The sequence below is a fragment of the Maylandia zebra genome, linkage group LG11 (assembly GCF_041146795.1).
Source record: "Maylandia zebra isolate NMK-2024a linkage group LG11, Mzebra_GT3a, whole genome shotgun sequence".
Classification (NCBI taxonomy): Eukaryota; Metazoa; Chordata; class Actinopteri; order Cichliformes; family Cichlidae; genus Maylandia; species Maylandia zebra.
The window spans coordinates 13,293,604-13,320,559 of record NC_135177.1 but is presented as its reverse complement, the minus strand read 5'-3'; the positions used below and the strand labels follow the sequence as shown (position 1 = coordinate 13,320,559).

The following is a 26,956-nucleotide window of genomic DNA, read 5'->3' as shown; positions in this document are numbered from 1 at the left end:
CATAATAAAGGCTCTCCCTGCCCAGCCTTTATTATTTAATATTACTGATTCTAATATCTAGTTCAGGACATTCGTTTGGACTCCGTTGGCCCAGAGAATGGCCCAAGTGTGATATGTAAGCATGCTGCAAATTCCTCTACACTACTGTGTCAACCCCCAATATGTCAGCCAACTCATAACGCTAGACCAAGCTTTTGACCCTAAAGACACATTTATGAAAACACTGCCTTGTGTACACAAAAAAATGAAAACTGCTTTTTAAAATCATTTTCAACCCTAACAAAATACACAGTAATTTTCCCCTTTCCAAAACCTTTGAGTGCCCTTTGTAGTCGACAGCTGGATTTTGTTGTGGATTTTTTTGCGACATATATACCTGTATACACTGGACATATACTCACATATATACTATGTAATCATATATGCTCGTATACACCATATATGCCTACACTGGAGTGTATAATGGAATCACTGTGATAAGCATTTAACCTACATGATTGAATCACAAGAGCCATGTATTTAGGTCAAATATTATCTACAATTATATTGATGAAGCTCGTATCACTTGTTTTGTTTATTTTTTTATTCTTTCATAATCACATGTTGATTAATACTGTTTGAAATGTAGTAATTAGGATAAATAATGGGAATAGTGCTTGGATAGTTGTGTAACACAAGTGTCAGAAATGAAAAACGAACAACGTGACTCAACAACCTAGTACCTTTTAATGCTGTCAGAGGATGAGGTGGAGGATGGTCACACCTCTGAGCTTTCTCAGAGGAGGACAGCTTTTGAGGACCCTGAGCAGAGACAGTGTGACAGCGCCTAACATCCATAAGAAGAGGAACTGTCTAATATAGGAGACACAAGATTGTAGCCATTACAATATCATCTCGAAGGAGATAAAGAAAGCTTTTTAGTTGAATACACACAGTTTGATTCGTTTTTTATCCAGTTGATTTATGCAATTTATGTAAATCTAGACGTCTCCTGTCTTTATCACTTTTCTTTCAGCTATAATGAAATTGCGTTGATAATTTTCTAGGATGAAACATAAAAACAGGACAAGCAGTCCATCGAAGTAACAAATGATCTCTTGATGGGGGGAGGAGAATAGAGCCCCTTCAAAAGTCAGAACTCTAAAACAGAATGCATGTTGCAGGCTGCCATGGATAGGAGATCTCCTTTCCCCCTCACAGGCTGGTGTCCAGTATGATAGCTGAGAAACCAAATCCCACAACTTCACAGCCCTACTTCTTGTCCATAATGGACTTCGGGCGTCATCATTTTGACTCTGATCAGGCTGCTCAAAACCTGGTGTGTCCTTCATCTGAACTCTCACCTTCTTTCTTTGATATCTGGCCCTCCTCCACCTCATCTCCTGGCAGCTCTAAGTATGAGTCCACTTCCACATTTCTGAGTAAAATTCCTTCTACCTGACTCAGCCAGCATATCATTCTGTGATAAGACAAGACCTAATGTCCACCTCAAGAGACAGAAGAATGACAATTTTGAAAAACAAAACAAAACAATAATGCAACATGTTTCTTTGAAATACAATACTTAGATTATCTTAAAATAACAGAAAAGACACTGAAGGAGAAACACAAGGGAGGCATAAAATACAAAATGTAAACAAAATTATAAGCAGGAACAAAGAGCTTGAGGCTAATTATAAAAAGGAAAATAGACAAAGAAAATAGAAACACTAAAGAAACTAAGACTATATATATACTGAAACCAAAACTTGAACAGAGAAAAACACTGAATCAAAGACTCATAACAATTAGGCAGTTATTGACTGTAAAGGATTTTCATCCAAGTATTTATAAAAAAAATAATTAGATTTAGTGTGACGTTCATTTGTACAATTACTTTTGAGTCTGTCTAAGTGACTTTTGAACCTTTGGCAATGCAAAGTTGACCACCTCTACATTATCTTTGTGCAGTGGTAACCAGAGACCTGAAGCTACAGCAAGAAGAAGAAGTGCAAACCACATCATATCATTAAAAAGAAAATCAGAGCAAAATACTGGTTGTGGAACACCACGTTGCAACAATCAACAAGCTCCTCAACAAGCCTTTCAACCCCACCTTTAAAAGCTAGGAAGTAAGATTTGCACCAACCTGCTCCACTAAATGTGGAAATAATTAACAAAGGTCTTCCAAAGTTGATATTCTCAAGCTCTCTTACACTCAGGCATTTTTACACAGCAAGCCCTCCTTAGTGACTTACAGTAAGTGCAATCACAGAGCTTGGTGGTTATCCCTGAGGGTGTAGGGTCTATATATGGACATCCTCTTTCCCTCTACATCCCAGAACCAGACCTCACTTTCCTGTTTAGTGAGAAAAGAAACTATTCACTGTCAGAGCTGACCAATCAGCAGACATCTACTCAAATGTCTGACCAATGAGCCTGCAGACAGAAAGAGAAAGTAACCCAGTGTATATAAGAACTGCCTTCATGGCAGTTTGGTTAGCAGACATGTGGTACAGCAGAGAGCAACGCTTGACAGGGAAATCAGGAGCTATGAAGCGGCTGGCAGAAAATATTAAGGTGCTTTACATCGCCAGTGACTGTATGGAGCCTTATGTTGAGGTAAGATTACTCTGCTGAATGTATTCGTGTTAGGAGGTTCTGTGGAGGTTCAAATGTGTTCTGTCACCATGCATTGCAGTTTTGTTGCCATTCAATAGTTCTGGTTTTGTGGTTTAAATGATTTGCAACCTTTGTACTTAAGGCCATTAAACTTATATATGTAATGCAGTAAAAACTCCCCAAATAACAAATAAAAGGAGAGCAGTGGATAGCAGTGTAACATGGTGACACTTTTTCTGCTTGCCTCCTTCAGATCATCACAGTGAAAGAGTCCAAACGCTGCCAGAGTCTGTGCAGCTCAGACGCCTCCGAGGTAGAAGAGCCCGAGTACCTGCTGGAAGTTGATGATGATCTTCCTGTCCTCACTGACCAGAGTCATCTGCTAGATGACTATCACCTAGAAAAAGTAAATAACACTCATTTATATATATGTGTGTGGATCACAGCTATCAATGGTTTTTCTCCTGAAGAACTGAGAAAATTGTGATTAGGGCAATTCCTCTCAAATCGTCCAATTGTTCAGAAAATTTTCTGCTTCACCATCTCCAGTTTCACAACAGTCATTATTTATGACATAAGCGGCAGCATTGCCTGGAAGTTGTGCTCAGACCGTAAAGTTTTTTATGCAAATTGTAGACAGTCAAGCAGAAGAACAGTGTTGATTTTAGATGGAGTGATGCATTAGTCTGTCAGGACATGATCTGATGAGCAACTCTTTGTCAAACAGCTTGCTGTTCACATGCCAGCAAGGACCCGGGGTTATCAATGGCAGCTGGTCTACAGCACAGCCGTCCATGGGAGCAGCCTGAAGACTCTGTACAGGAACATGGCTGAGGTGGACAGCCCTGTGCTGCTGGTGGTCAAAGACATGCACAAAAAGGTTTGTATCCTGCTCTTTAGTCTCCAGCACTTTTCTGTACCAAGAAAATGAGACGGATTCCTCCATTACCAGCATCTCCTTTAACAAACTGGTGTCTTGGTGTATTTTCAGGTGTTTGGGGCTTTTTCTTCAGATCCATTCAGAGTCAGTAAATACTGCTACGGTACTGGAGAAACCTTCTTGTTCAGCTTCAATCCCGACTTCCAGGTAAGAGTTGAACTTTTATTAATGTTTTACCTCTAGTCTATTTACAGGATGATTTTTCATGAAATTATTTCACTTATTGTAGAAATCTGCACAGAGTTTAAGATGTTTTTATGTCTTTGTTATCTAGGTATACAAGTGGAGTGGGGTGAACTCGTACTTTGTGAGTGGAAACTGGGATTCATTGCAGCTCGGTGGAGGAGGGTAAGTTATACAGTTATTTATTTATTTTCCTATCAGTGAGTTTTCAAAGATCTGATATTAAAGTTCTATTGTTCTCTCTGTCTTTAGGAGTGGCTTTGCCCTGTGGCTGGATGCTGATCTGTACCGTGGTTCAAGCTTTTCCAGTCCGACTTTTCACAATGCACCTCTCTCCACAAATGAGGACTTTATTGTACAAGACCTGGAGGTCTGGACTGTGCAGAATTGACTGTGAACATCTAAAAAGCCGAGCTAAAAACAAAGCAGGACCTGTTGTTCTGTGTGGAGCTCCCAGACTTCAAGGCGTGTAGGTCGTTTAGCCACTACTGTACGTATCCTGATGGAGCGTCTGCTGTCGTCTCTGCACATGGTTCAGAGTTCCTCTTGTACAGTTTGAAGCCTGCTGACGGGGAAGCCACTGTAATGGGATTCAAGAAAGAGTCTATTTTATTTTTTATTTTTACATCAATGCGAGGCGTGTGTGCCGTTTAGTCACTCAGATGTGCAGATGGAGCATTTGCAGATTTTAAAAAACAGCATTGAATGATAAGTCTACAGCTACTGTAATGATATTCAGGGTTCAAGAAAACGTTTATTTTTATTTTATTTTTGTATCAATGCATATTTATAAAATAATGTGTTTTTTTACAGTTTGCATCTTTGGTTAAGTGAGTGTGTATTAACAATAACTGGTTAATTATATTAACCAGTTATTGTTAAAATCGGTATAACACTGTTAGGACAAACAATTTTAACTGGTTTTAATGTTTCCCAGTCAAATCTGTGGCTGCTAGTAAGGACCAAACTAGTAAAGTTGAACAACATTGCACTACAACAGCTGCTGGATAAGCTGGATGTGCTGCTTGAGGAAGAAGTCAACTGAAGTGTAAAATGAAAAATTATTTTTTTTTTTAAATTAAGCACCAGCTTGTCTATTTGGAGAGAAAAGTACTTATGAAAACATCAAATACACGCACATGCCCAGTTGTTTATTTTCTGTCTTTTTAAATACACTGTTCAGGAAATGGTTAAAGTTTTTCTATGACTGTCAGGCAGTGCTGGCACTACCACTGTTTTTTGTGAAATCCCATTAAAGGTTTATGTTTCCTGTTGAAACTGAGTAGATGTCATTTTTTACTGCATGTTACATCAGCAAGGTATTTAATAAGAAGCGTCTGCTGTCGTCTCTGCACATGGTTCAGAGTTCCTCTTGTACAGTTTGAAGCCTGCTGACGGGGCAGCTACTGTAATGGGATTCAAGAAAGAGTCTGTTTTTATTTTATTTTTACATCAAAGTATTTTTATAAAATGACAATTTTAAAATGATTTTTTAAAGTTTATATCCGTGTTTAAATTCAGTGTGTCTTCATATTCTATTAACTATTTAATTGTGAAATACTGTAACACTGGTATGAACAAAAACCGCTGATCTGAGCTGGTTTGAACATTTTCCATGTAAGTGAGGATCAAAATAGGAGCGCTGGAAATAATTTAAGGGCAACATTTCACTACAAAAGCTGATTGTTTGCTAGACATGCTGCTGGAGGAAGAAGGGACCTTAACTGTAAAATATAAGTTCTGCTTTGTGTAAGTGAAATGCCAGCCTGTCTGTTTGGAGAGAAAAACACTTTGAATAAAATGTCACATACATTGCCTAGTTGTTGGTTATTTGTTTATTTAAATACACTTTCAGGAAATAGTAAAAGTTTATATATGACTGCCAGGCAGTGTAGGTGCTGCTACTTTTTTCTTGTGAAAAAGTTTCCTGTTGATACTGTCGCTGTAGTCAGCAGTTGTTACGAATAACGTCAAAATATCATGTTACTGATAGTCTGATATTGCCTCTGTTCCTTTGTTAATTGTTCTTTCTTTTGAAGAACTACATTAAAGTTTTTTCTTCCTTCTTACAGTTGCTTTCATGTTTCGCTGTAGCAACTTTCACCATATCACTGAGATAAAATGTGTAAACAAGTAAAAAAGTATTGAACATATCACCAATTTTCTCATTTAATATATTTGTAAAGGTGCTATTCACACAAAACCCATCCAATCCACACGTTATGTGTAATAATGGGGAAAAGTATTGAACACACTTTCAAAAATCTATTCAAAAGCCTTTGTGCAAAAGCCTTGTTGGTGACTACAGCTTAAAAATGAATCCTATATAAAGAGAAACTAGTCACATACATTGCCGAGGTGTGATTTTGTCCCATTCTTCCACACAAACAGTCTTGATGGTTCAGTGGACCCCTTCTGTGAACTCTGACCTTTAGTTCTTTCAGTAGAATTTCATTGGATTTAGGTCAGCTGATTGGCTGGATTATTTTACCAGCTTTATTTTATTCCTCTGAAACCTCCTTGGCTCTGTGTTCGGGATCATCAGTCTTGACGAAACGTCCACCCTTCTTTCATCATCATCATCATCCTGGCAGCAGATACATTTTTTCATTCATCCTTCCGTTAAGTTATATGAAGCATGCCAGTGTTGTGTGCTGATACGTATGTTCACGTAGTTGCCAACATCTGGTTAGAATTTCATGTCAATAAAATTCTAAGAAACATATTTACTTAGAAAACTGTTGACATGTTCAATATTTATTTTACCTGCTGTAAATACCGAAAGAACGCACTTCAGATATTTAAACAGAGAATCCATCCAGGAAGGAAAATGGTTCAATGGCCTACACTCTACATTTTTGAAAAAAAAAACAAACAAACTGTAAAAAACCGTGGACTTTACGGAGCCCCGCAGGGGACATGGGAGAAAAAAAAATTAAGACGGACTTTTGCGAGATCTCGCAAAAGTCCGTCTTAATTTTTAGTCGCAAAACAAACTCGGGATCTCGCAAAAGTTTTGCGAGATCTCGCAAAAGTTGAATTCCAACAATGGCGGCAGCTACTTAGTTGTAATATTACTCTTTCTGGGTCACAAAATACACTTTTAAGATATTTTGAGGCGTGAATGTAGTTGTGTAAACGTCAGATACCTGCTCGGTTAACAAGACATCACATATTTGCAAAAGTGCTCCGACGTTTTTGGAGATCTGACACCCACTATCTCGAAGCTAACGGGAGGTTGAGACCTACTACAGCCGGGAGGAACACCACTTTCCCGGCACATCGTGCCTCGACCTCCCGGTCGGCTTCGAGCTGGCAGCCTCTGAAGAATGCGGCTAAAACTTAGCCCTGGGGGGCTCCGTAGGACTTTGAAAACTGACTAAAATAAAAGTATAAGGGAAATATCCTTAATTTTATAATCTGTTAATTTAGTAAAATGCATTTCCAACTTGCCTGATGAGGCACTGCTAGGCTTGATTATTGTGAGTCAGGATCTCTACAAGCCTGTGAGTCAACTGTTTTAAAGAAGCATGTGTTTTTTTGTAATACCTGTACTTGTTTGACCAAATTTTTCCTCTGACATAAAACTTCCATATCGTAATATTTGAAAAAAGAAAACAAGAATAAACTAAAACTGGTACTGAAACTAATAAAAACTAAAAAAAAAAACTTAAAAAAACCTAAACATTTTTAAGCAACAAAAAGTACAGTTCAAACTAGAATATCTATCCCTGGAAATTAACTGAAAATAAAATGAACTAAAAAAAATGTCAGTACGAAATTAAGAAAAAGTACTCCGAAAATACAAAATCATAATAACTAATAATTGTCAGTCTGTCGCAGGGCTAACACATTGAGATAGACAACAATTCACACTTACAGCCAGTTTAAATTCACTAAACAGAGAACACACACAGAGAGGCCCGAGCCTGGCTTTGAGCCCAGAACCTGTGCTGATCACCACGCTACAATCATCAGCCGCTTCTGTTCCAAAGAAACTAAACAAAAGCATTGTGATGAGAAGCCATGATTAAAAGGTACATACAGTAATGACTAATGATTTTAATTTGTTATTGTGTTGCACAGAATACATCAAGCCCAGCCCAAACAGGCTTTCAAGACCCCCCGCAACCAGAAATCACAGCCAGAGTAGCACCTGTGCCAAGATGTTAACTGAAGTCAGCTATGAGGTGGGGCCTCCATGGAGCAGAACGAGTTGTCTAGCAAGTGGATTGAGATCTGGGGGATTTGGGGGGCCAAGTCAAATGGTAAAAGGTCTGTATTTGTATAGCGCTTTACTTGGTCCTAAGGACCCCAAAGCGCTTTACACAATCATCCACCCATTCACACACTGGTGATGGCAAGCTACATTGTAGCCACAGCCGCCCTGGGGCACACTGACAGAGGCGAGGCTGCCGGATACTGGCGCCACCGGGCCCTCTGACCACCACCAGTTGTGCTCTTCAAACCATTCTTGAACCATTTCTGCTTTGTGGCAGATTGTGGGAAGGCCCTGCTGAAAGAGGCCACAGCAATCAGGGAATGTTATTTCCAGGAAAGGGTCTGCAACAATGATTAAATAGGTGGTACGTGTCAAAGTAACATTCACATGGACTAAGTTTTCCCAGCAGTACATTGCTCAACACTGTGAAAGAAAAGAGAAACACCAGGTCATCTTCTTCCATTGCCAGTATGGATGTAATATATCCCACCCACTAACAGGTGCTGTGATGAGGAGATGATCAACATTATGCATCTGTTATGATATTAAGCCTGATCGGTGTATAATAATATCATGGCAAGCTACAGCTCACTATGTGATTTAGTCCAAAGAAAAACTTTTTTTCACATTTTTGCCTGACTGCTCAAGAAATCCATCTCATATCACCTTGAACACCTTGAACTACAGTCTTTAGCCTTGCAGCATAGTTTAATGCAGAGGAGGCGCACTTGTTTGCAAACACCTAACAACAGACCATAACGTATATGTACCCATTGCATGTGTCACAGGGGAAAGGAACTAAGAAAGACCAACAGTAAGGGAAAACCACGGCTAACCACAATGAGTAAATGCAGGGGCGGGTTGGTAGGTGGTTAGTTTTGTTTAAGTTACAAAGTGGAGCAGTTTCACTGCAGCCTTGACTAACAATATAGCATCACTTAACGTCTATCTCAGTTAAGCTTTGTGCTGTTGACTTTAGACCTCAGAGTCTTTAATGCAACACTTCCACTTTAATATTCTCTAGCCTGAGCAAATTAATGCTTAGTGAATGTGTGCGTGAATGGGTGGATGACTGGATATGTAAAGCGCTTTGGGGTCCTTAGGGACTAGAAAAGCGCTATATAAATACAGGCCATTTACCATTTACTTAGTTACCCCCTTCTATTTGGATCATATAGTAAGATAACTGACTGGTTTTGTTCTCTGACAGTAAGTGTTGGGTTTATTTTTATTATTTATTTATTTATTTATTTATTTATTTATTTATTTATTTATTTCTGTGAGACAACCATCCAGAGAATGCTGAAAATACAACTTATATAAAAAGTTACATATGAGGGCCCTTCTGTTTTCATCAGAGAACATCAAAGGTGCGTTTGACACAATTGTTAGTGTGCGACAGATTCGGTCACCAGAGAAAACTGAAAATATGTCGCCCTCTTCTGACAATTCTGTTCCCTGACATCTGCAATAAGGATCGACGAGCGATCGAGCTTGATGCGTTCGATGTTCTCTTGGATCGACTCAGCATGCCTGATTGTTGACAGCTCCGTACAGCACAATGGCCGAAATCCAGGATACACAACCTGCTCGGGTTGATATTTCCAAAAGCAGCAGCAATGTGCCAGCCGAAGGATATGATAAGAAATGTATTTTCTGCAGGATTGTAAACAATGAAATGGGCACAGAGCTTCTTCACTGTGTAAGAAAACTGTAATAAATAATTACGAATGCGTTGCTAGCTAGCCTAAGACACTTTAATTGTCAATACCTGCGTTTACAAGTAGTAAAAGCTCTAAAACTAGTCATTCAGAAACGTTTAATTTCACTGTATACGAGTGTAATTGAGTGGTATTGTAGCTAGTTAGTCCGATAGCTGTAGAGTTATTGATTTACTGTGTTGAAAGGTGTGGCTCACCCCCGACAGATACCGAAGGATGGTTGGTTAAACCGTAGCATAAGTTCATATTAAAAATACAGAGAATAATAAGCATATATTTATACATATACATATATATATAAATCAGACTCCAATAAATTACATTATATTCAGTATACTAATTGCATTTGGCACCAATGCTAGAGGCATTCTGTAATGTCGTTCACGTTTAAAGTGTAAATGTGTGTGTGTGTGTGTGTGTGTGTGTGTGTGTGTGTGTGTGTGTGTGTGTGTGTGTGTGTGTGTTATGTTGTGTTATTACTGCAGGATGAAGAGATCTCATGTTTCAGGGACATCAAACCTGGAGCCCCCCATCACTACCTTGTTGTCCCAACCAAACATGTAGGAAACTGTAAATCCCTCACTAAAGAGCACGTACCCTTGGGTAAAGTTTAAACTGCATACTTTTTAAGTAATGCTCATGGATTTTCATTTTATATCACCTCAGACAATATTGCTGACATATTACTGACTAATGCTATGGATGGTTGGAAAGTATTTTTTAAAAAGTAACTGTAAATGTTTGAAATGGATCATCTTTTTCTATTGTTTATGTCCAGTGAAGCGGATGGTCGACAAAGGGAAGGAAATCCTGGAAAAAAACAACATAACGGACCTCAGTGATGTCAGGTGGGTTTCATTTTGGTACTTCACAGCTCTCTATGGTAATTTACATTAGTGGGTTATGAATGTATGACCTTCAGACAGTTTTAGTCAGTTATCTTTTGTTGCCAGACCACCAAATATTCACCGTTTTGCGGTCAGTTTTGTTTTTTAGTTACCAATAGAACAAGCACTTAATCTAGTCAGAATTATAGTAGATCATTTGTAATGCAGTTTAATTGCTGATGACTAACTTAACCTTAGTTACAGTTTGCTTTGTTGTTATATCAGATAAAATGAGTTTAAAAAAACTAAAAAATAAGTAGTATTTCTAAACCCTTTTCTTTGTCTGCAGATTTGGTTTCCACTGGCCTCCATTCTGTTCTGTCACACACCTCCACCTTCACGTCCTGGCACCTGCTAGTCAAATGGGCTTTATGTCACGTCTCTTCTACAGACTCAACTCCTACTGGTTCATCACAGTAAGCCCTGTACTTCAGTACTACAAGTTACTGTGTAGAAACTTTATTTAAACTTTTTGTGTGGTAATGGAAATTTCAAATGAAAAAATGTAGACCAGTGTCAGTCTCTAACTTGTTCTGTATAAGGACATTGCTGTGTAAACCTGGTTTTAAGTAACTTGATTGCATCAGTGAACTGCCCTCTAGATTTGCATTGTCAACACATTAATATATTCAGTTCAGTAACTCCTAGTGGCATCATCTTAGTTCACCCAGAAAGATTGCTGACAGTCTGACTTCTGTTCTGTCTGCCTTTGTTAATGTTTTGCAGGCAGACCAGCTGATTGATCTTCTCAACTCTAAAGGCGAGACAAACTGATCACTGGATCTGGATCATTGGATCTTGCCATATGTGACTGACTGCACTGAGGTGACTTGCAGATCAGGCGTCTTGCAGATATCATACTGGAAACTACTTTGCTGACTGTTTGTCTACAACTAATGACTGTATTTTAAACAGGTGCTATACCTGCGTGAGATTTTATATCCTAAGTAGTATGAGACATAAAGCCTTAAAGCCTCTTTTAAAATCCCTAACAAGTGCTGTAAGGAACACTGGAGTTTTGACAAGATAGGTAAATTTATTTAAATCTGCTCTAATAAAATTGTATTGCTTTTAGGGACCAATGAGCAATCAACTTTGAATTCCTATAAAATAGAACAGTGTGTTCATTATCATCCTGTTACAGAAACACTTCAGTACGCTTTGCTTCCTTCTTCCTTCTTAGATTTCTGTATAGTGAGCTCAGTTAGACAAACACACTTGGGACACTACTTGTTTTTGCATTAAAGGTACTAGATTGTTGGCTAAATATAAATACTGACATGAATGTTTGTGATAAGTCCATATTATACCAAGCATATCTCAGCAAATTACTGAAACGTCTTTCTCTCTTTCTTTTAAACTGACTGTAAATTTCCCTTTGACACAGTGCAAGATATTATACAATGTGGGTAATGGCCAGCGGTAGTGTGCTACTTTCTGTGAGGCATTATGGGCTACTTAGAGTGCCCTGTACACACTGACACAGAGAGAGCACAGAAGATACAGTGTAAAACCCACTGTATACTGAGTGTTCTGGGATTTCAGATTTCTCACAGGCCGTTTGATTTCCTGTCTTGCACAGCTGCTTTCATGCCTTGTATGTCTGCTCTATAACATGAAACTGCAGAAACCCCCACCCCCCCCGAAAGTTTGCATTATTGATATCAATCATATATAAACTGATAATCTTGGCTATGAGTTCTTACATCAAGCTTGCAATTTGTGAAAACCACTCAGTAATCCTCTGATGCTGATAGTAATGTTAATTTATTTTTTTTTATCAATGACCTCATCAAGCAGTGAAGTACAATTGGGGGGGGGGGGGGGGGTTCAATGTCATGTGGAAAGATGAATGAAAGTATGTGCTGTGAAATTATGTTATACTTTGCAGTGGTAATTGGAATAAAACCAACAACAACAAAATGTACTGTACAAAAGGTATGCACTTTAAGAATGGCTTTAATTTAGAATAAACAGTATTCTGTTGCTTCTCAGTGCCTTTGTAGTATCTCAGTATGGTTTACATACAGACCCTTTTTCAGTTTCACTCTTAACCCACCTGCAGTAACACTTTAACACACAAGACATCGTTTCTTATCTTTATTATGATACAATTAGGAGACAGTGTTAATCTATTAATGCTGTGTGTTTAAAAAAAATATATTCCTGTACTTTCATACTTTCAATAAGAGCTGGTACTCAGTCTATAGTTCCTTATGATGTGGTTCTTATTGCTTTAAAGCTGCACTATTAGTTTCAAAATTTGGAACTGTAGCAATATTGTGTCATTGCAAAGCACACTTAAAATAAATACATGTTGAAGCAGTCAGGCCAAGTCGGGTCAAGTTCATCCTATAGCATCATTATGTCTGTCACAGGCAGCCTCATGTTCTCTTTGGCTTCGGTTCGGTCCCATTAGGAAATCTGATGTCATCTCAACTGCTCACTGCTCCACTTTCACCTCGTCAACAAGCTGCTGGAGGGAAAAAAATGCTCAGGTTTGAAGTTACCTTTTCTCATTTTGACTGACATTTAGTGGTTTCCCCATGTTCTTTGTCTGCACAAGCTGCCACATCAAGTGCCTGTGTACCTGCGTGTACTACACGCACAATGAATCAAGGCATCTAAACATTTGTGGTCACTGCAACAAAGTGATAACTACGTGATCATCCTTCCCCTGCCACAGCATCTCCCCTTCGAAGTCAACCAGTCTCTGTTTCCTCGCTCGCAGAAGAATCCCAACCAGTTTATTCGAGATAGTCACATAATGCTCAAACAGCTTTCCAAATCTTACAGTAATCACTTTCCCATCGCTGCCCCCCGACTCCCCAATGCTCCTTATGACCTCACACAGCTCCTGAACCTCTCTGCTGATGTGTGTGTGAGCATCCCTCCCACGTTGCTCTGTCAGGGAACCCTGCAGGGGTTTCCCATACTCATCCCCTCCCCTCGGAGGGACCACCGTGCTCGGTCTGGTATTGTGACTGAAGGGATTGTGCTTCTGGTACTCCTGGTGTTCGCTGGACCATTTCTGCCAGTTTTCCTTCAAGCCTTTCACAGAAACGATGCACGCCGCAGGAGTTTGGGCGTTCTCTTCTGTTTCCACGGTGGTGCTCTGGCTGTTTGTTCCCATGTTTGACTCTGTTCAAGACAAATTTGAATATACAATCATTTCTCAACAGAGAAATACAGCATCTTAATCTTCTTAATGTTACTTTATTGTTTCCAAATTCTTTAAGTCTCACCTACTTATTTTTCACACAACTGTTCTTGTGATCCAGCTGTGTGTATGATCACATCAGTTATGACAGGCAGCCGCAATCTTAAATCGTAAATTCAGCTGACAGCTCATTAAAACGACATTACTTATTTCCCACAGTTAATATAATATCATTATCAAAACAACGAGTGAACATCTAGCTTTGTAAAGTAACCTGGAAGTTTTCAGTCCTTCAGATTCTCGTAGTAAATATAAACAGTGACACACTGACCTGATCCTCCCTTCACCTGCAGTTACGCTTCATTGCGACCAAAGAGCAAGAATCCTGGTTACACTGTTACTAAGTAATACAACTTAACAACACTGCAGCAGTGCTGACAGAGGAAGAGTGCGGATGGATGCCTTTTTGTCACCAGACAAAACCACTGTGATGGACATCAACTTCAGCCAGTGACACGGCAGAGACAACCCGGACAGCCAATCAGTAGGAGGGGCGGTCTTACAAGACGGCTCTGATGTAAAGCAGATTACAGACTTTATCCACACATGTATGACCAGAATAGTAAAGCATACCGATGTGTACTGATGACAAAAATTTGCTTACTTGTGACATTAAAAAGACACATACACACAGGTTTATGAAAAAAGTGATAAGGAGTTTTTTAATGCAAATAAAGGTTGCAAAATAACATTAAAAACGAAGTATTCACCTGTGCTTATGTATGATAATGTTAGCATAAAACAGCGGCAGTACAAAACTTAATACGAGTGTATCATAGCTAAATGAAACACAGTACCTAATTTTTCTGCCATTTATAGAAATACAGTCCCCAAGCGGTACTTTGTGTCAGAGCTCGGTTTCAAGCCGGACGTATTTTTAAATTGCGACAACAATGGCTGCCTTCAGTAGTCGATCATGCCTCCAGTATTTATTGCATCTTGCCCAGGATAATCTAGACTTCAGGTTACCGGTAACAAGCATCACATATTGTCGGTTTCTCTTTGGTTCAGAGTGATTAACTGTTCGTGTAAAAAGCGATAATTTGCAGACTGGAGTCTCCTCTGACTCTCGGTTTGTGTTGGGCTCATTCAAAGTATGAGCCCATAACAAACAAAAAAGTAACCTACTTTTGGAGACGAGATGTCTACAATTTGATCACAGCAATACATCAAACTTGAGCAATGGTCTGGCAGATAGAGCATATTGCGTTGTTTTATGGCATTATTTTATGCCTACATCACATAGAAACAGTTTGTAGTAATTTAATTTAATATTTCATATGTGATTCTTCTGTTTTGTATAACATTAATATTCTCGCTTTATATGCCGTCTTATGTAGGAAATAAAAGCTCTGCTGGCTCTCAGAGGGAAACCATTTCATCCCTGTGAAAACTTCAGAGAAAAGGTTTGCATGTTGAGGGGCTTATTCTAATCTGACTCTCTATTCTAATCTAAGACATTGATTATTGGCAGCAGAATGGTGATGTTTCTCTTTAGTAGATCTCACATTTCTCGGCAGTCACTCCACATCTCTCCTCTTCTCCGTAGTCTCCTTTCTGGTGCCTGGATGGTTTGTCTGAGGAAGATGTCCACAGCATCATGGCCAGATCTGTGTGTGCAAAGTAAGTGTTTAAGCTTTGCAGTTAGGAAAGTGAAAGAGCCACATCTCTACTGATGGAATAACTGTATGCTGCACAGATTCAAGACTGGCTGAGATGTGGCTTTAGTTCATGTTGGGTTGTCGTTCTAGGTCTGCTTTTGAACTGTGGGGCCACGGGCAAACACACAGTGAACTCAGAACATCCCTTCTGAACTTCCCCTCAGAAATCATGGTTTGTTGTTTAGAGTTTGTATCATACTATTCTGTTGGAAAGACAGATTTTTGCAAGTGTATGAAATACACAATAACACATTTCATTTCTGTTTCTGCTCTTCATTCCCTGCAGAGTCCATTCATGCACAAAGACTCCACATACAGGATAAACGTCTACACATTCAACAAAACTTTGCTGTTTGCAGACAGAATCAAAAGGATCGATGTAAGTATTTAGATGTGCGAGTGCATGTAAAAACATATAAATATGCACATAAAATAATAATAATACTAATAGTAAAATGCAATCTCACCAGGCCTTGGAGTATCTTCCCTTTGAGGGGACAGTAAGCCTTAAGAATCCCCAGCACATCTTCTGCTTATTAGAGGATTACGGCACAGACCCCAACAATATCCCCGAGGATCCCAATTACATCTACTTCGGCAGATGGGTAAGATGCATTTTGCTACTTGTGTACATTAAATGAATGTGGAGCGATCTACAGCTGAACTCTTCCATTTTACAGATAGCAGACGGTCAGCGTGATCTGATTCGCTCCCACAGTGTGAAGAACAGACACTTCATAGGAAACACCAGCATGGACGCTGGCCTCTCATTCATCATGGCCAACCACGCCAGGGTCAAACAGGATGACCTAGTTTTTGACCCATTTGTAGGCACAGGTAAGTTAATCCAGTCGTTGCTTCCCCCCACAGACAGCTATAGACAGCAAAGTAAATACTTTAATGTGAGTCAATGTGTTTTAGGGAGCCTGCTGGTTGCGTGTTCTCATTTTGGAGCTTATGTATGTGGAACTGACATTGATTACAACACTATTCACGGGAAAGGTAAGCTCTGCTCATTAGAGATTACACCCTGCAGCAGTTGAAGTGTTACAGGTTAAGGATTGCAGTTTTATTTTATGCTGTTTTTCTATTTGAATCAGATCAGTCCCCTGTTCAGATTTGCTGATGGTGCCTTTTGTCTTTTAGGTCGGTCAAGCCGTAAAAACCAAAAGTGGCGAGGGCCCGACGAGAACATCAGAGCCAACCTGCGGCAGTACGGGGCACAGAAGATGTACGTGGACGTGATGGTGTCTGATGCCTCCAAGCCTGCGTGGAGGGATGCTGCTCTGTTTGATGCTATCGTTACTGACCGTAGGTCCTTTAGTTCACCCTAACCAGACCACAAGGGATTTAACATCTCCTTTCATTAAATATCTCTGTTATTCTTTAGATTTGATTGTTTCTTTGAGCTGTTACAAATACATAAAAAATGTTGTGAAAATATGCAATTATCAGGATTCTGACAGGGAGTGAAACGCTTTAGCTATGGTTCAGGCTGTAATTTGAAAATTATGTGCTTCTCATTAGAGTCTGTTGAACACATTATTTCTGTCTGTTTCATGGATCATCTTTTTATGTTTTGTGTGGCTCTTCAGCTTATGGACACTCCAAGATTTTTGATGTTTCTTTAGAATTTGAGTAGCAGTACTGCAGCTAGCATGTTCCTCAGCTACATCTATTCTGTCTGTGTTCTTCGTAAACAGGAAGAAAACTCTTCTTGTTTTATTTTTTTGATACTCACTGTGTGACTTTTCTTGTTAGCTCCATACGGTATCCGGGAAGCCACGAGGAGAACAGGCTCCCACAAGGACATTGCTAAACCTGCTGAAGGCGTGTAAGTTCATCACATATTATAGTTATACCAACATCTATCTATCTATCTATCTATCTATCTATCTATCTATCTATCTATCTATCTATCTATCTATCTATCTATCTATCTATCTATCTATCTATATACATATATATACATATATATACATATACATATATAAATAACTGGGGAATTAGTCCAATGTTTAGTCCTGAGGAAACTAGTACATGAAATGCCAAATAAAACCACAAAGTTTTGCCATCACTGCTCTGTTCTAAATGTTGTATTTTTATTTCAATATTCTGCACAGTTTTGAAGAGTCTCACGTCCCAGTCTCACAGGCGTACCACCTGAGTGACATCTTCACAGATCTGTTAAACTTCTCCGCCCACCACCTGGTCATGGGAGGGAGGCTCGTCTACTGGCTGCCTGTCTACAGGCCAGAGTGAGTAAACAGACTTGGCATCATCACCTAGTCATACACATTTTCAGAGTGATGATAAATCTGTCCAGTGTAGGAGGTAACTTACCAGTTAACTTGTCAGTACTTAAATTTGTAGAACTTCGTAATTGTTAGCATTTTGGGGTGGCGTCAGAAAGACATCTGATGCCAATTTCTGAATAAGAGGGGAGCTGAAAGCTTCTGCTTTTTCAGTGCATTCAAAGCAAATATAATATACAGCAGTGTTTCTGGGGCATTTTCACATATCTTTGCTTCTTTGCATGATAGAGCTGTAACCTGCATTTATGGATGGCATGGCTGACTGTGTTTACACATAATGTTTTTAATGCAGTGTCACCCGAGGGCATCAACAAGCTAATGTTTTTTTGAAATAGTAATAACTAACTAATAAGCATCATTTTTGCTTCTTGTTTATGCCCTATCCAGTCATGAATATGTCCTTTTAAACTTGTTAGTAGGGCTGCTCGATTATGGCAAAAATGATAATCACGATTATTTTCACTGAAATTGAGATCTCGATTATTTGACGATATTTATTTAACAATAACAATGTATTGAATAATGACTTTAAAGATTGTCAAAAAATAATATAAAATAGTGTGCAAATACTGATAACAGTGCAAATGTTTGCAATATAAAAAATAAATGAAAAATGTAAACATCTATGTTTAGTGAACTTTGCAGTGTTGCTCTGTGGTGCAGCTACACAGTAGCAAAGTTTACACACTGTGTCTACTTGATCCACGTCTGACTCCGCGAACCCATAATGTTTCCACACCACTGAAGTTTTTTTTTTTTTACCTCTCTTTTCAACCAACGGCAGTCACTCTCCTCTCCAAATAACTTCTGCTTAGCTTTCCGAGCTTCCCTCGGTCCTCTTAATTGTTGTGACACGTGTTCGAAATGCAGAGAGGTGCGCTTGATTTGCCACATGGAGCAGCGTGAGAGTAAAGCACGAGGGAGGGGCTAATAATCGGCTCAGTCATTTTTAATGATCGTTGAAAGCCCAGATCGTAATCGTGATTAAAATTCGATTAATTGAGCAGCCCTACTTGTTAGGTGTATTTGGATTGACATATATACATATCAATACACATGTGCAAACACAAAGTGTATAAATAGTGGGTCAAAGCCCTAACTTCTCGCTATACCGTGTAAAAACCATATTTTTGTACATCTTTGACTTAAACTGATTTTAATTCATCATGTATCTTACAAATACCATTTATTTAAATAATGATCATGTGTGGAGCCAATACAGAACCCTGGAGGAAACCACATACAGAGTCCAAGCAATTACAGGAGTATTCACACAGCTTCACAAAAAACATGTATTAATTAAATGTTTTTTTACTCAGTGCAATATAACCCGTAATTAATATGTCATGACTGATTGTATCAAATGTTTTTAAAAGATCTTGAAGTCCTCCAATTGCATACCGTTTCTAAACAATAGCATCTGTAATCTCTTCGCTTGATTCAGTTAATGATGGTGATGTTGAACTGAATCCATACTGACTGTCGGGGAGTAATTTAAATGTATCGAATAATTTGTTGAATCGGTTATTGAACAGTTTTTCTAGAGGCTTGAAGAATTGTGGGAGTTTAGAAACAAGCCTATAATCTTTGAAGTGGTGTCTATCCTCAATTTTATACAGTGACACAATTTAAAATATTTTTATATTGTGTGGACTTTTAGCGGCTCTGAGATGCTTTTAAAACCTTCATAGCAATCTTCATATCAGTATCATTGCAGTCAGTGGATGCTTTGTAATTATACTTATTTACAACATTAGTAATTTCTTTTTCCTTTATTCCCCTTTTCACTGCTGTAAAGAACACTGAGTTAGGATTTCAGGATTCATTGCAATATTCTTGGACTATAACAAGTTATAAGGAAACACCAGGGCTTTGTAAGGTGAGCTGGTGCGTCACTGCCAAGATAAGATAAGATAAGATAAGATAACCTTTATTAGTCCCACACGTGGGAAATTTGTTTTGTCACAGCAGGAAGTGGACAGTGCAAAAGTTATGAGGCAAAAATTAGAATACAATAAGAATAAATACAGTACACAACTGTACAGAATAGAATAAAATAAAATACTATATACAGTAGAATAAAATAAAATAAATATACAATAAGATAAAAATATAATACAAATACAAATACTATATACAACTGAGTAAAAATACAACGATGACAGAAAGGATTATTGCACTTGGTATTATTGCATATGTATGGATGTGTGTGCTTGATCAGTTAAAGTCTTTATTATGGAGTCTGACAGCAGTGGGGAGGAAAGACCTGCGAAATCTCTCCGTCCCACACCGTGGGTGCCGCAGTCTCCCACTGAAGGAGCTGCTCAGTGCTGTCACAGTCTGCTGCATGGGGTGGGAGATGTTGTCCAACAGGGATGACAGCTTAGCCGCCGTTCTCCTGTCACTCACCACCTCCACTGGGTCCAGAGGGCAACTGCAAGATAAGATGGCAACTGCATGTTTAGTTATTGTTGATTACCAACAACAGTTTTGAATTCGGAATCCAGATTTTAAGCTCAAACCTCATCATCTCAGTTTGGAAATAGTTTTGTCTTTGCCTTTCTTTAAATAATGATCTGTACAATAGGGGGCAGGCTTACACCATAAGCCAGAAGTGCACAATGCAGGCCTGTTGTAAGCACAATCGACGAGGTTTCAATTTGTTTTTGGCCTAATTAATTACCCAAATAACTAAACAATATGAAGCAAAGAGGGAATACATAGCAGACACTATTACATTTTATAAAAATGACTGATTACTGTCTATAATTAAAACTGGCTTTGTGATTTTTATTAAGGGAAAAGTGAACCCGAGAGACAGACGACAGTGTTTTACTGGATTTGTACACTCACAAAGGACCTTCTACTATCTTAGGGTATTTCCCTTTATTCTGATTCCCATGTCTAACCACCTGTGTGGATTACAGTAATGTTCAGGTGTGCCGAGGCTTTCTTGCCCATACAGCTGGGCCACGGCAAACCACAACTGACAGCAATGTGCACTTTATATGCTGCCTAAGACGGCTCATCAGAGACAAAGTTGTGTATTGTTAAAGCTTCTGTGCGTTTGCAGAAAGCGAAGTGCTGACTCTCAGTGCAGGTGTTCATTTGTGTAGATATGAACCACAACAAACTAAGGCAGAAACGGACGTTAGGCGAGGAAAAGCGCCACGGGGCTCAAACTCTTTCTGGTCACTCATTAAAAGACCAGGAAGCAGATGGGATAATCACGGATCCAGTCACCGGCTATTATTGTATCCTTGTGACTGAGAGACATCAGTTTGCAACCCTTTGACTTTTATCCATTTAGCCGCTTTGTGTTTCTGCACGCATCGAAACATATGCACGAATGTGTGTGTGTGTGGTCCCGTGTACGCGCACGTGCACACGTTTGTGTCACCATGTTCACACATTTGTCTTTGCTACTCATCTCATCGGTGCTTGACCCGGTGCCTGTCAGAGCGCCGTGCCAAAATAAACATCTGAGGCCAGGCAAGTCACATATATGAACTATGTCTCTATGGTGTGCAGGCTGATCTGCGAGTGTGTGTGTTTGTGTTGTTGGATATGTGTGTCTGTGTGTATAAACCCAGACGCAGCCTGTCTCCTGGGTCTAATCTGGGGCTCTACAGGGGAGATATCAGGTTTCCAATACCCCCACATACATGTGTGTGTGTATCTGCGGCAGTGGCTGTGATAGAAACAGTGGGGACTCTGTGTGTGTGTGTGTGTCCGTCTGCCTCATGAAAATGGGGGCAGTGTGTGTGTGATGACAGGGGACACAGAGTCCTGTCAGCAAAAGACAGAGCCTAGACCAGGTCAGACCGCTTAAACTCTCTTCCTTTTCTGCCCTCAAAAAATAAATGAAGAAAAAGTATTGAGACGGATGATGTGTTATCCATCATCAAAGCCATAAAGTGAGCTAATTACAGCATAAATAAGGGAAGTAAATATATGAATCAGCTGCATAGTCAGAGGTAATATTAGATGAATAAATGAGTAGTGGTGACATTTTCAGATTGTAATTTCTTAGTCGAGTTTAAGTTTCCAGAGAAATCGTATAGCAATAATTAAGCTTTTGCATGCTTCTACATTCAGTGTGATGCAACAGTACCGTTGTAATTTTTAGTTAAACTGTTGAACTTAAACAGCAAGTCTTCTCTGTCAGTTACAGTAAAGTAGATACTTGGAAGCAATACCTGTAGTACCCAGAAGCTGCGACCTGTCTATTGGCAACGTGAACATCAGTCTGTAAACAAGAAATACTTGCAACTTGCAACTCAGACCTTGGTGATAGATTAAGGGTGCAGCACTGAAACGGGGCAAAATAATGTGTCAGTGCAAACCCCATATAGCTCTCATAGGTGTGGTTAGTTTCTGGTTGATTTACAGAAGTTGCGCTGTTTTCTAAGCACAGGCACGGTCAGTTCATTTCAAAACCAAGCGCAAATAATAAGACGTGTTTTTTTTCTGTTATAATTAGTAATAAATTCTGTTTTGCAAACATTAGTAAATAAGTTTGCGCACTTGGTGCAATGGGGTCAGTCACAAAAATCTGAGTTATTTCCACCATTTAAATGCAATTTTGTCTTTATAAATACAAACACTACTGTTTCTTCTTCTCTTCTTTTTTTGTTCGTGCTGGTGGAGTGTTAGTAAATCTGGCCCCGGAAGTCTACAGCTATCATTTATATACAGACTGTGTTTGGACTATCCATTTGTTCACTCTGTGGTGAGTTATAGTGAGTGAGCCAAACTGTTTAACTCTATTGCTTTTTAAAAAAAAAATCATTTTGTTTATTTACTAATTTATTACAGTTTCCCATTAGAAATGTGCGAAATCTTAATGTTGATAAGTCTCGAACCAGTTTTACTGTGAATCTTAAATACCTGTCCAGACAAAACAAGAATGTCAAACACACAAAAATGGGCTCGCGTGATGAAAGTTAAAAAAACTGATGTGAAAGGGGAAAAAAGAGCTAGGGCAGGAGATCAAAGCCATCTCATCTTTTGAATCTCAATAATTAAGAAAAAGTAATTTAAAGGAAACAAGTCGTTAAATAAAATAGGCTGTTAGTAACATGGTACGTTGTAATTACAAAGAGAAATAGGGATGGAAAAACAAGAAACTCATCCTTGTCATGATGCAGTTCATTTGTGCGGTAGAAATACTGAGCACCTGATTGGCAGCTCAGAATTGCTGCCTGGCTGCATCACTGCCCAGTCACCACGACAACCAAACATCCCATTACCCCAGAGCCCCAACTGCCGCCATGGCAACAAGGCAAACAGTCATGCACAAATCAGACTGAGTTGCTGGCGTGACGGTAGTTCGGAGAAAGTGCTACTGACACAAATATGCAAACACATACATCAGCTGCCGTTAATACGCCCTAACCCTGCCTGGCCGGCGATGACAGAGCCAGCAGCCAACCCGACAGGTCACCTCACTTTTTCCACCTTCATCTTCACACAAAACGAGCTACCTTAGCCTCGCCAGCCGTTGTGGCACCGAACCTCTTGAATGTTTTGTGTTTATCTGAGAAACAGAAAGAAGCACACACAGAGCAAAGAAAGACATTAGAGCGCGCTGAAAAAACCCCCAAAGAGCTGGCAAAAGTTAGGTAGTAATCTTGACAGAATTACTGTGTGTCCTGGCAGCCTTTTAATGGCCTCCAGATGACATCTGTAGCGCATTGTTATCACAAGGGACTTACACTTCCTCTCATTCAGACTTTTAGATGCGTACAATCAAAATTTATTAGAGTCAGATGATGGATATTGGTTTAGCTTTATATTTCTGTCTCTTTGTTTCCTCCTCATTTAAACTGATCTGTAGTGTGTGTGTGTGTGTGTGTGTGTGTGTGTGTGTGTGTGTGTGTGTGTGTGTGTTTGTGTTTGTGGGGACTCTTTCCAGGTACTGCGAGGAGATGGTTCCTCTTCATCCATGTCTCCAGCTCATCAGCAACTGTGAGCAGACACTCTCAAGCCACACCTCACGGCGTCTGATCACCATGGAAAAGATCAAAGAACCAGAGGTGTGTCCATGTGGGTGTTTGTGTAAGAGATGAAACAAAATGAATCAGTTGCCTAATTTACAGAGAAGAAAAATATTTTCCAGTTCCAGTGCGAGGACATGCTGTTTGTCGTCACATGATAGCAAATGCAGTAAATCAGGCTGCGTTGGATGCTGATTAGAACAATTAAATAGATGGCATTTGTCATTATTTTTCATTCTGTTAGCTGTTTGCTTCAGGTGATGTCATTCATCCAGTTACTGTCCAGATGAAGCCAAGGGATTTTAAAGTGCACATTTTCATCACAACTAGCTAAATATGTTGTTTTTAGGTTATCTATTGTGGTTGCATCATTACAAATGACCTCATATCTTCACAGCAGACCAAATTTGTGTGCGTGCTGCAGAATTTGTTTATGTGTGTGCATGAAACACACATAAACTGATATAACTTCTTTTTCTTCTAGTAAAATGAGAACATGTGTCCGCCTGCCTGTTCCTTCATGCGTTTAATGTTTTTTCATGGAGTTTTTTTTTTTTCTTGTCATGAACGCACGCGTCATGAGACGGATGTAGTATGCGCGTATGTGTGTTCTTTTACATGTCTCCCGCTGGAAGTGATGGTGTCTCTCTGTCTGTCTCGGGTAAATCCTCACCATCTGGCTGTGATTGGCTCATTTCTTTTATACTGAAACCCTAAAAGGCATAATCACACATTGTATGGAAAACAATCCATCTTTGGATCTGACATCCATTCCGCTTCAAAACCCCAAATTGCTCCCATAAAGCGCCTGGTATGACACGCACACACCGAGACACCTTGTGTGAGGTTATCTGACTGGTATCTGTAGCTCAGGTCTGTAGAGTTTTTTTGTTTTGTTTTGTAGTTTGTTTGTTTTTTCAAATTGGCCTCCGTCTGCACCTATCTGCACGCGCTCGTCAGGATTCGCAGCCTGATGTGTGTCAACACTTTTCTATGCGTGTGTCCGCAGTTTCCCGGTTTTGACAGTGGAGGAGTTGGCCTAATTGTTTTGAAGGTTTCCTGTAAAGCTCCGTAAAGAAACCTCACCTCTTCTTATTTATGCGGTGTTACAAAATTTGTTTGGTTACCCAGACCGCTTGTCATTCACCTCATTTTTTACATTCAGTATATGTAACTCTCCACCTGAAAGAGTAAAGAACCACTGTTGTCTTCTGTGCCAATTTTGTAGTCACGTCTTTTTATCCTCATCACTCTGGGGTCGTGCTTATGTTGTCAGTCTTTTTACCTTTTAAACCTGAATCTTTTCCTCAGAATGGCAATAAAAAACGTTTCCAGGTTGCTTGGCAGCATCGGCAAGCAAAGAGGGGGTGTCTTTGACAAATTACAGGCCCCAGGATTGGAGTCATCATTTCTCAACTCACCTCATTTACCTTAATAGTGGAGGTAAAACTGAGATTCACAACAGCTGATTTTCAGCTGGGTAACAGATAAACAGTCTTGTGTGCTTGTGAAGCACTACTGGAGGGATCAGCCATTTTTCCCAGTCCTATTCCCTCAGTTGGTGTTTTGATGATGGTTGTGGAGAGTTGTGTCCTACGGGTGTTGAGTTCAGTTGAGATTTGGTGGCTGCAAAGGCCACAGCATATGATACACATTATTTTCATACTTAAAGCACATTCAGTGCTCCCTCTCTTTTGCTGCATGGATGGGGACATTCTCATCAAGGGAGAGACCACTGCAATCAGGACGGAAATGTTTCATTTATGTGATAAAGACGATCAATCAAAACAAACTTGGGATGATTGATGTCACGTTAGCGCAACAGAACCCCTCATTTTTGGGGCTGTTTATGATACTCATGCACTTCTCAGCAGTATGGTTAAGGATGCCTCACAGGCTGTCAGCACTTTTTCCACATGCAGCTTCTTTTCTTCTGACAATAATATCTAATGTCATTAATGCACAAACATCACAAAGCCATAATTTGTTACCCACTATGTACTCTTTCCTGCAGATCTAAAGCCACATACCACTTTAGTCACTGTTCCTGTTAAAACACTGCCCACCTGAGAAGCCTTTGAGACTGGCACGCTTGCCATCTGCACCTTAGAAAAATCCAATTTTCCAGAAGCATTTAAGTCTTTCCCTTCTCCCATCCATACAAAACCTGGAACACCTGCTCAGCATTATTATACGTGCCACGAGGCGTCTTTTGTGTTGAGTTTTCCACATCTCCTTAGATTTTTCCTTTATTTCATCACCTGTGTGTGTATTATTAATATACGCATAACTCTTCCTATTCTATAAACATGCCAGACATGTGCACACCTTGTGAGAGAGTACTGTGTTGATTTGTAGGAGGAATTTAGCAAAGCAAAAATAAAAGCTGCCTTTTATTCAGGTGTTTCTGATTTTGTTCATTTATTTATTTACTTCATTTCTTTGTTTTCAAGATGTAATATATGTTATTCATAATGAAAACTTTATTAGCAAGATGGTTGGAGCAGCAAGAATATTTTAGTAAACTGAATAATTTGTTTTAATATCTGTGGGAAACTTGTAGATTTTTAAGTTAGGCAGATTCAACAGTAACCTCTGCGTCTCTTTCCAGGAATTTGATAGCTTGGCCCATCTGTCAGATCCCCGCTTCAGCGCCTACCAGGGTCACAATGCCTTCAGAGAGAAGTACTTCAGTGGACTTAACAAAAAGTCCACCAAGGAGAACAACAAATCTGACGTTAGCGGGGACTGAACGCATCAGTGGGATGAAGATCACCAAATTTCCTCAGTGTCTTATCAAAAAAGATGAAACTTTTTAATCAGCGCATTGTTGTCAGTGCTCTCAAAAGAAAAACAAGTTATCCCATTCTTAAAAAATCTATTTGTTTTTTATTTCTTTGCAAATAAACCAAAAATGTGCGTGTTCTTTCTGAGTGGTACTTTTGAGAGTCTGAAATTGGGTAAGAGAAAGGGAAACGAAGTGCATCTCTATAACAAATATTTTCTAATGTAACATTTATAATTTAGCTGTTAATTGTAAAATGTGGTAATTAAGAATTGACCAGAGTCCCCAAAACATGGATCCATGATGCAGGTTGTGCATAGTTCATAATGTGGAACGTTCTACCTGGAAGACACCAGTGTCTATGTATGTATGTCACATGCTCAGATACTAAAAACCCAAATATATGATTGCTGATGTCACTG

At 39.4% G+C, this 26,956-nt stretch overlaps 4 protein-coding genes across 6 annotated transcripts; 3 read left to right on the top strand and 1 right to left on the bottom strand.

Annotated features, from left to right (window-relative positions):
- Positions 1-2,493: 2,493 nt before the first annotated feature.
- Positions 2,494-5,539, top strand: LOC143421047 (nuclear receptor coactivator 7-like). The gene is made up of 6 exons (XM_076889802.1): positions 2,494-2,601; positions 2,855-3,007; positions 3,329-3,481; positions 3,593-3,688; positions 3,816-3,889; positions 3,977-5,539. Exons 1-6 carry the CDS (start codon positions 2,533-2,535, stop codon positions 4,113-4,115), a joined length of 684 nt encoding a protein of 227 aa, XP_076745917.1. The 5' UTR covers positions 2,494-2,532; the 3' UTR covers positions 4,116-5,539.
- A 3,917-nt stretch (positions 5,540-9,456) lies between these two features.
- On the top strand, positions 9,457-12,543 carry hint3 (histidine triad nucleotide binding protein 3). Its single transcript, XM_004568094.3, has 5 exons — positions 9,457-9,648; positions 10,153-10,270; positions 10,446-10,515; positions 10,844-10,970; positions 11,281-12,543. The coding sequence occupies exons 1-5, from the start codon at positions 9,508-9,510 to the stop codon at positions 11,326-11,328; spliced, it is 504 nt and encodes a 167-aa protein (XP_004568151.1). The 5' UTR covers positions 9,457-9,507; the 3' UTR covers positions 11,329-12,543.
- LOC106675698 (actin-binding Rho-activating protein) lies at positions 12,496-14,182 on the bottom strand. Of its 2 annotated transcripts, XM_076889801.1 has the most exons (3): positions 14,046-14,124; positions 13,800-13,835; positions 12,496-13,695 (listed from the first exon to the last, which is right to left on the bottom strand). In XM_076889801.1, exon 3 carries the CDS (start codon positions 13,685-13,687, stop codon positions 13,193-13,195), a length of 495 nt encoding a protein of 164 aa, XP_076745916.1. In that variant the 5' UTR covers positions 13,688-13,695; positions 13,800-13,835; positions 14,046-14,124; the 3' UTR covers positions 12,496-13,192. The 2 variants fall into 2 exon arrangements, with proteins under 2 accessions (XP_076745916.1, XP_024659976.2); XM_024804208.2 differs by lacking the exon at positions 13,800-13,835 and having other exon boundaries at positions 14,046-14,182.
- trmt11 (tRNA methyltransferase 11) lies at positions 14,159-26,675 on the top strand. 2 transcript variants are annotated; one of them, XM_076889800.1, is made up of 13 exons: positions 14,159-14,291; positions 15,115-15,180; positions 15,324-15,397; positions 15,526-15,607; positions 15,722-15,814; positions 15,906-16,040; positions 16,116-16,272; positions 16,357-16,437; positions 16,582-16,746; positions 17,197-17,269; positions 17,559-17,693; positions 23,668-23,788; positions 26,361-26,675. In XM_076889800.1, exons 3-13 carry the CDS (start codon positions 15,375-15,377, stop codon positions 26,499-26,501), a joined length of 1,206 nt encoding a protein of 401 aa, XP_076745915.1. In that variant the 5' UTR covers positions 14,159-14,291; positions 15,115-15,180; positions 15,324-15,374; the 3' UTR covers positions 26,502-26,675. The 2 variants fall into 2 exon arrangements, with proteins under 2 accessions (XP_076745915.1, XP_014266336.1); XM_014410850.2 differs by lacking the exon at positions 14,159-14,291 and adding an exon at positions 14,617-14,745.
- Positions 26,676-26,956: the final 281 nt, after the last annotated feature.

Coding starts and splice junctions, on each gene's coding strand:
- LOC143421047 (XM_076889802.1), top strand. CDS start 2,533: ATGAAGCGGCTGGCAGAAAATATTAAGGTGCTTTACATCGCCAGTGAC. Junction 2,602..2,854: donor GTATGGAGCCTTATGTTGAG/GTAAGATTACTC, acceptor TGCCTCCTTCAG/ATCATCACAGTGAAAGAGTC. Junction 3,890..3,976: donor TTGCAGCTCGGTGGAGGAGG/GTAAGTTATACA, acceptor CTCTGTCTTTAG/GAGTGGCTTTGCCCTGTGGC.
- LOC106675698 (XM_024804208.2), bottom strand. CDS start 13,687: ATGGGAACAAACAGCCAGAGCACCACCGTGGAAACAGAAGAGAACGCC.
- trmt11 (XM_014410850.2), top strand. CDS start 14,668: ATGGCTGCCTTCAGTAGTCGATCATGCCTCCAGTATTTATTGCATCTT. Junction 14,746..15,114: donor ATCTAGACTTCAGGTTACCG/GTAACAAGCATC, acceptor CGTCTTATGTAG/GAAATAAAAGCTCTGCTGGC. Junction 15,815..15,905: donor ACAGAATCAAAAGGATCGAT/GTAAGTATTTAG, acceptor CAATCTCACCAG/GCCTTGGAGTATCTTCCCTT.
- hint3 (XM_004568094.3), top strand. CDS start 9,508: ATGGCCGAAATCCAGGATACACAACCTGCTCGGGTTGATATTTCCAAA. Junction 9,649..10,152: donor GCACAGAGCTTCTTCACTGT/GTAAGAAAACTG, acceptor TTATTACTGCAG/GATGAAGAGATCTCATGTTT. Junction 10,271..10,445: donor TAAAGAGCACGTACCCTTGG/GTAAAGTTTAAA, acceptor GTTTATGTCCAG/TGAAGCGGATGGTCGACAAA.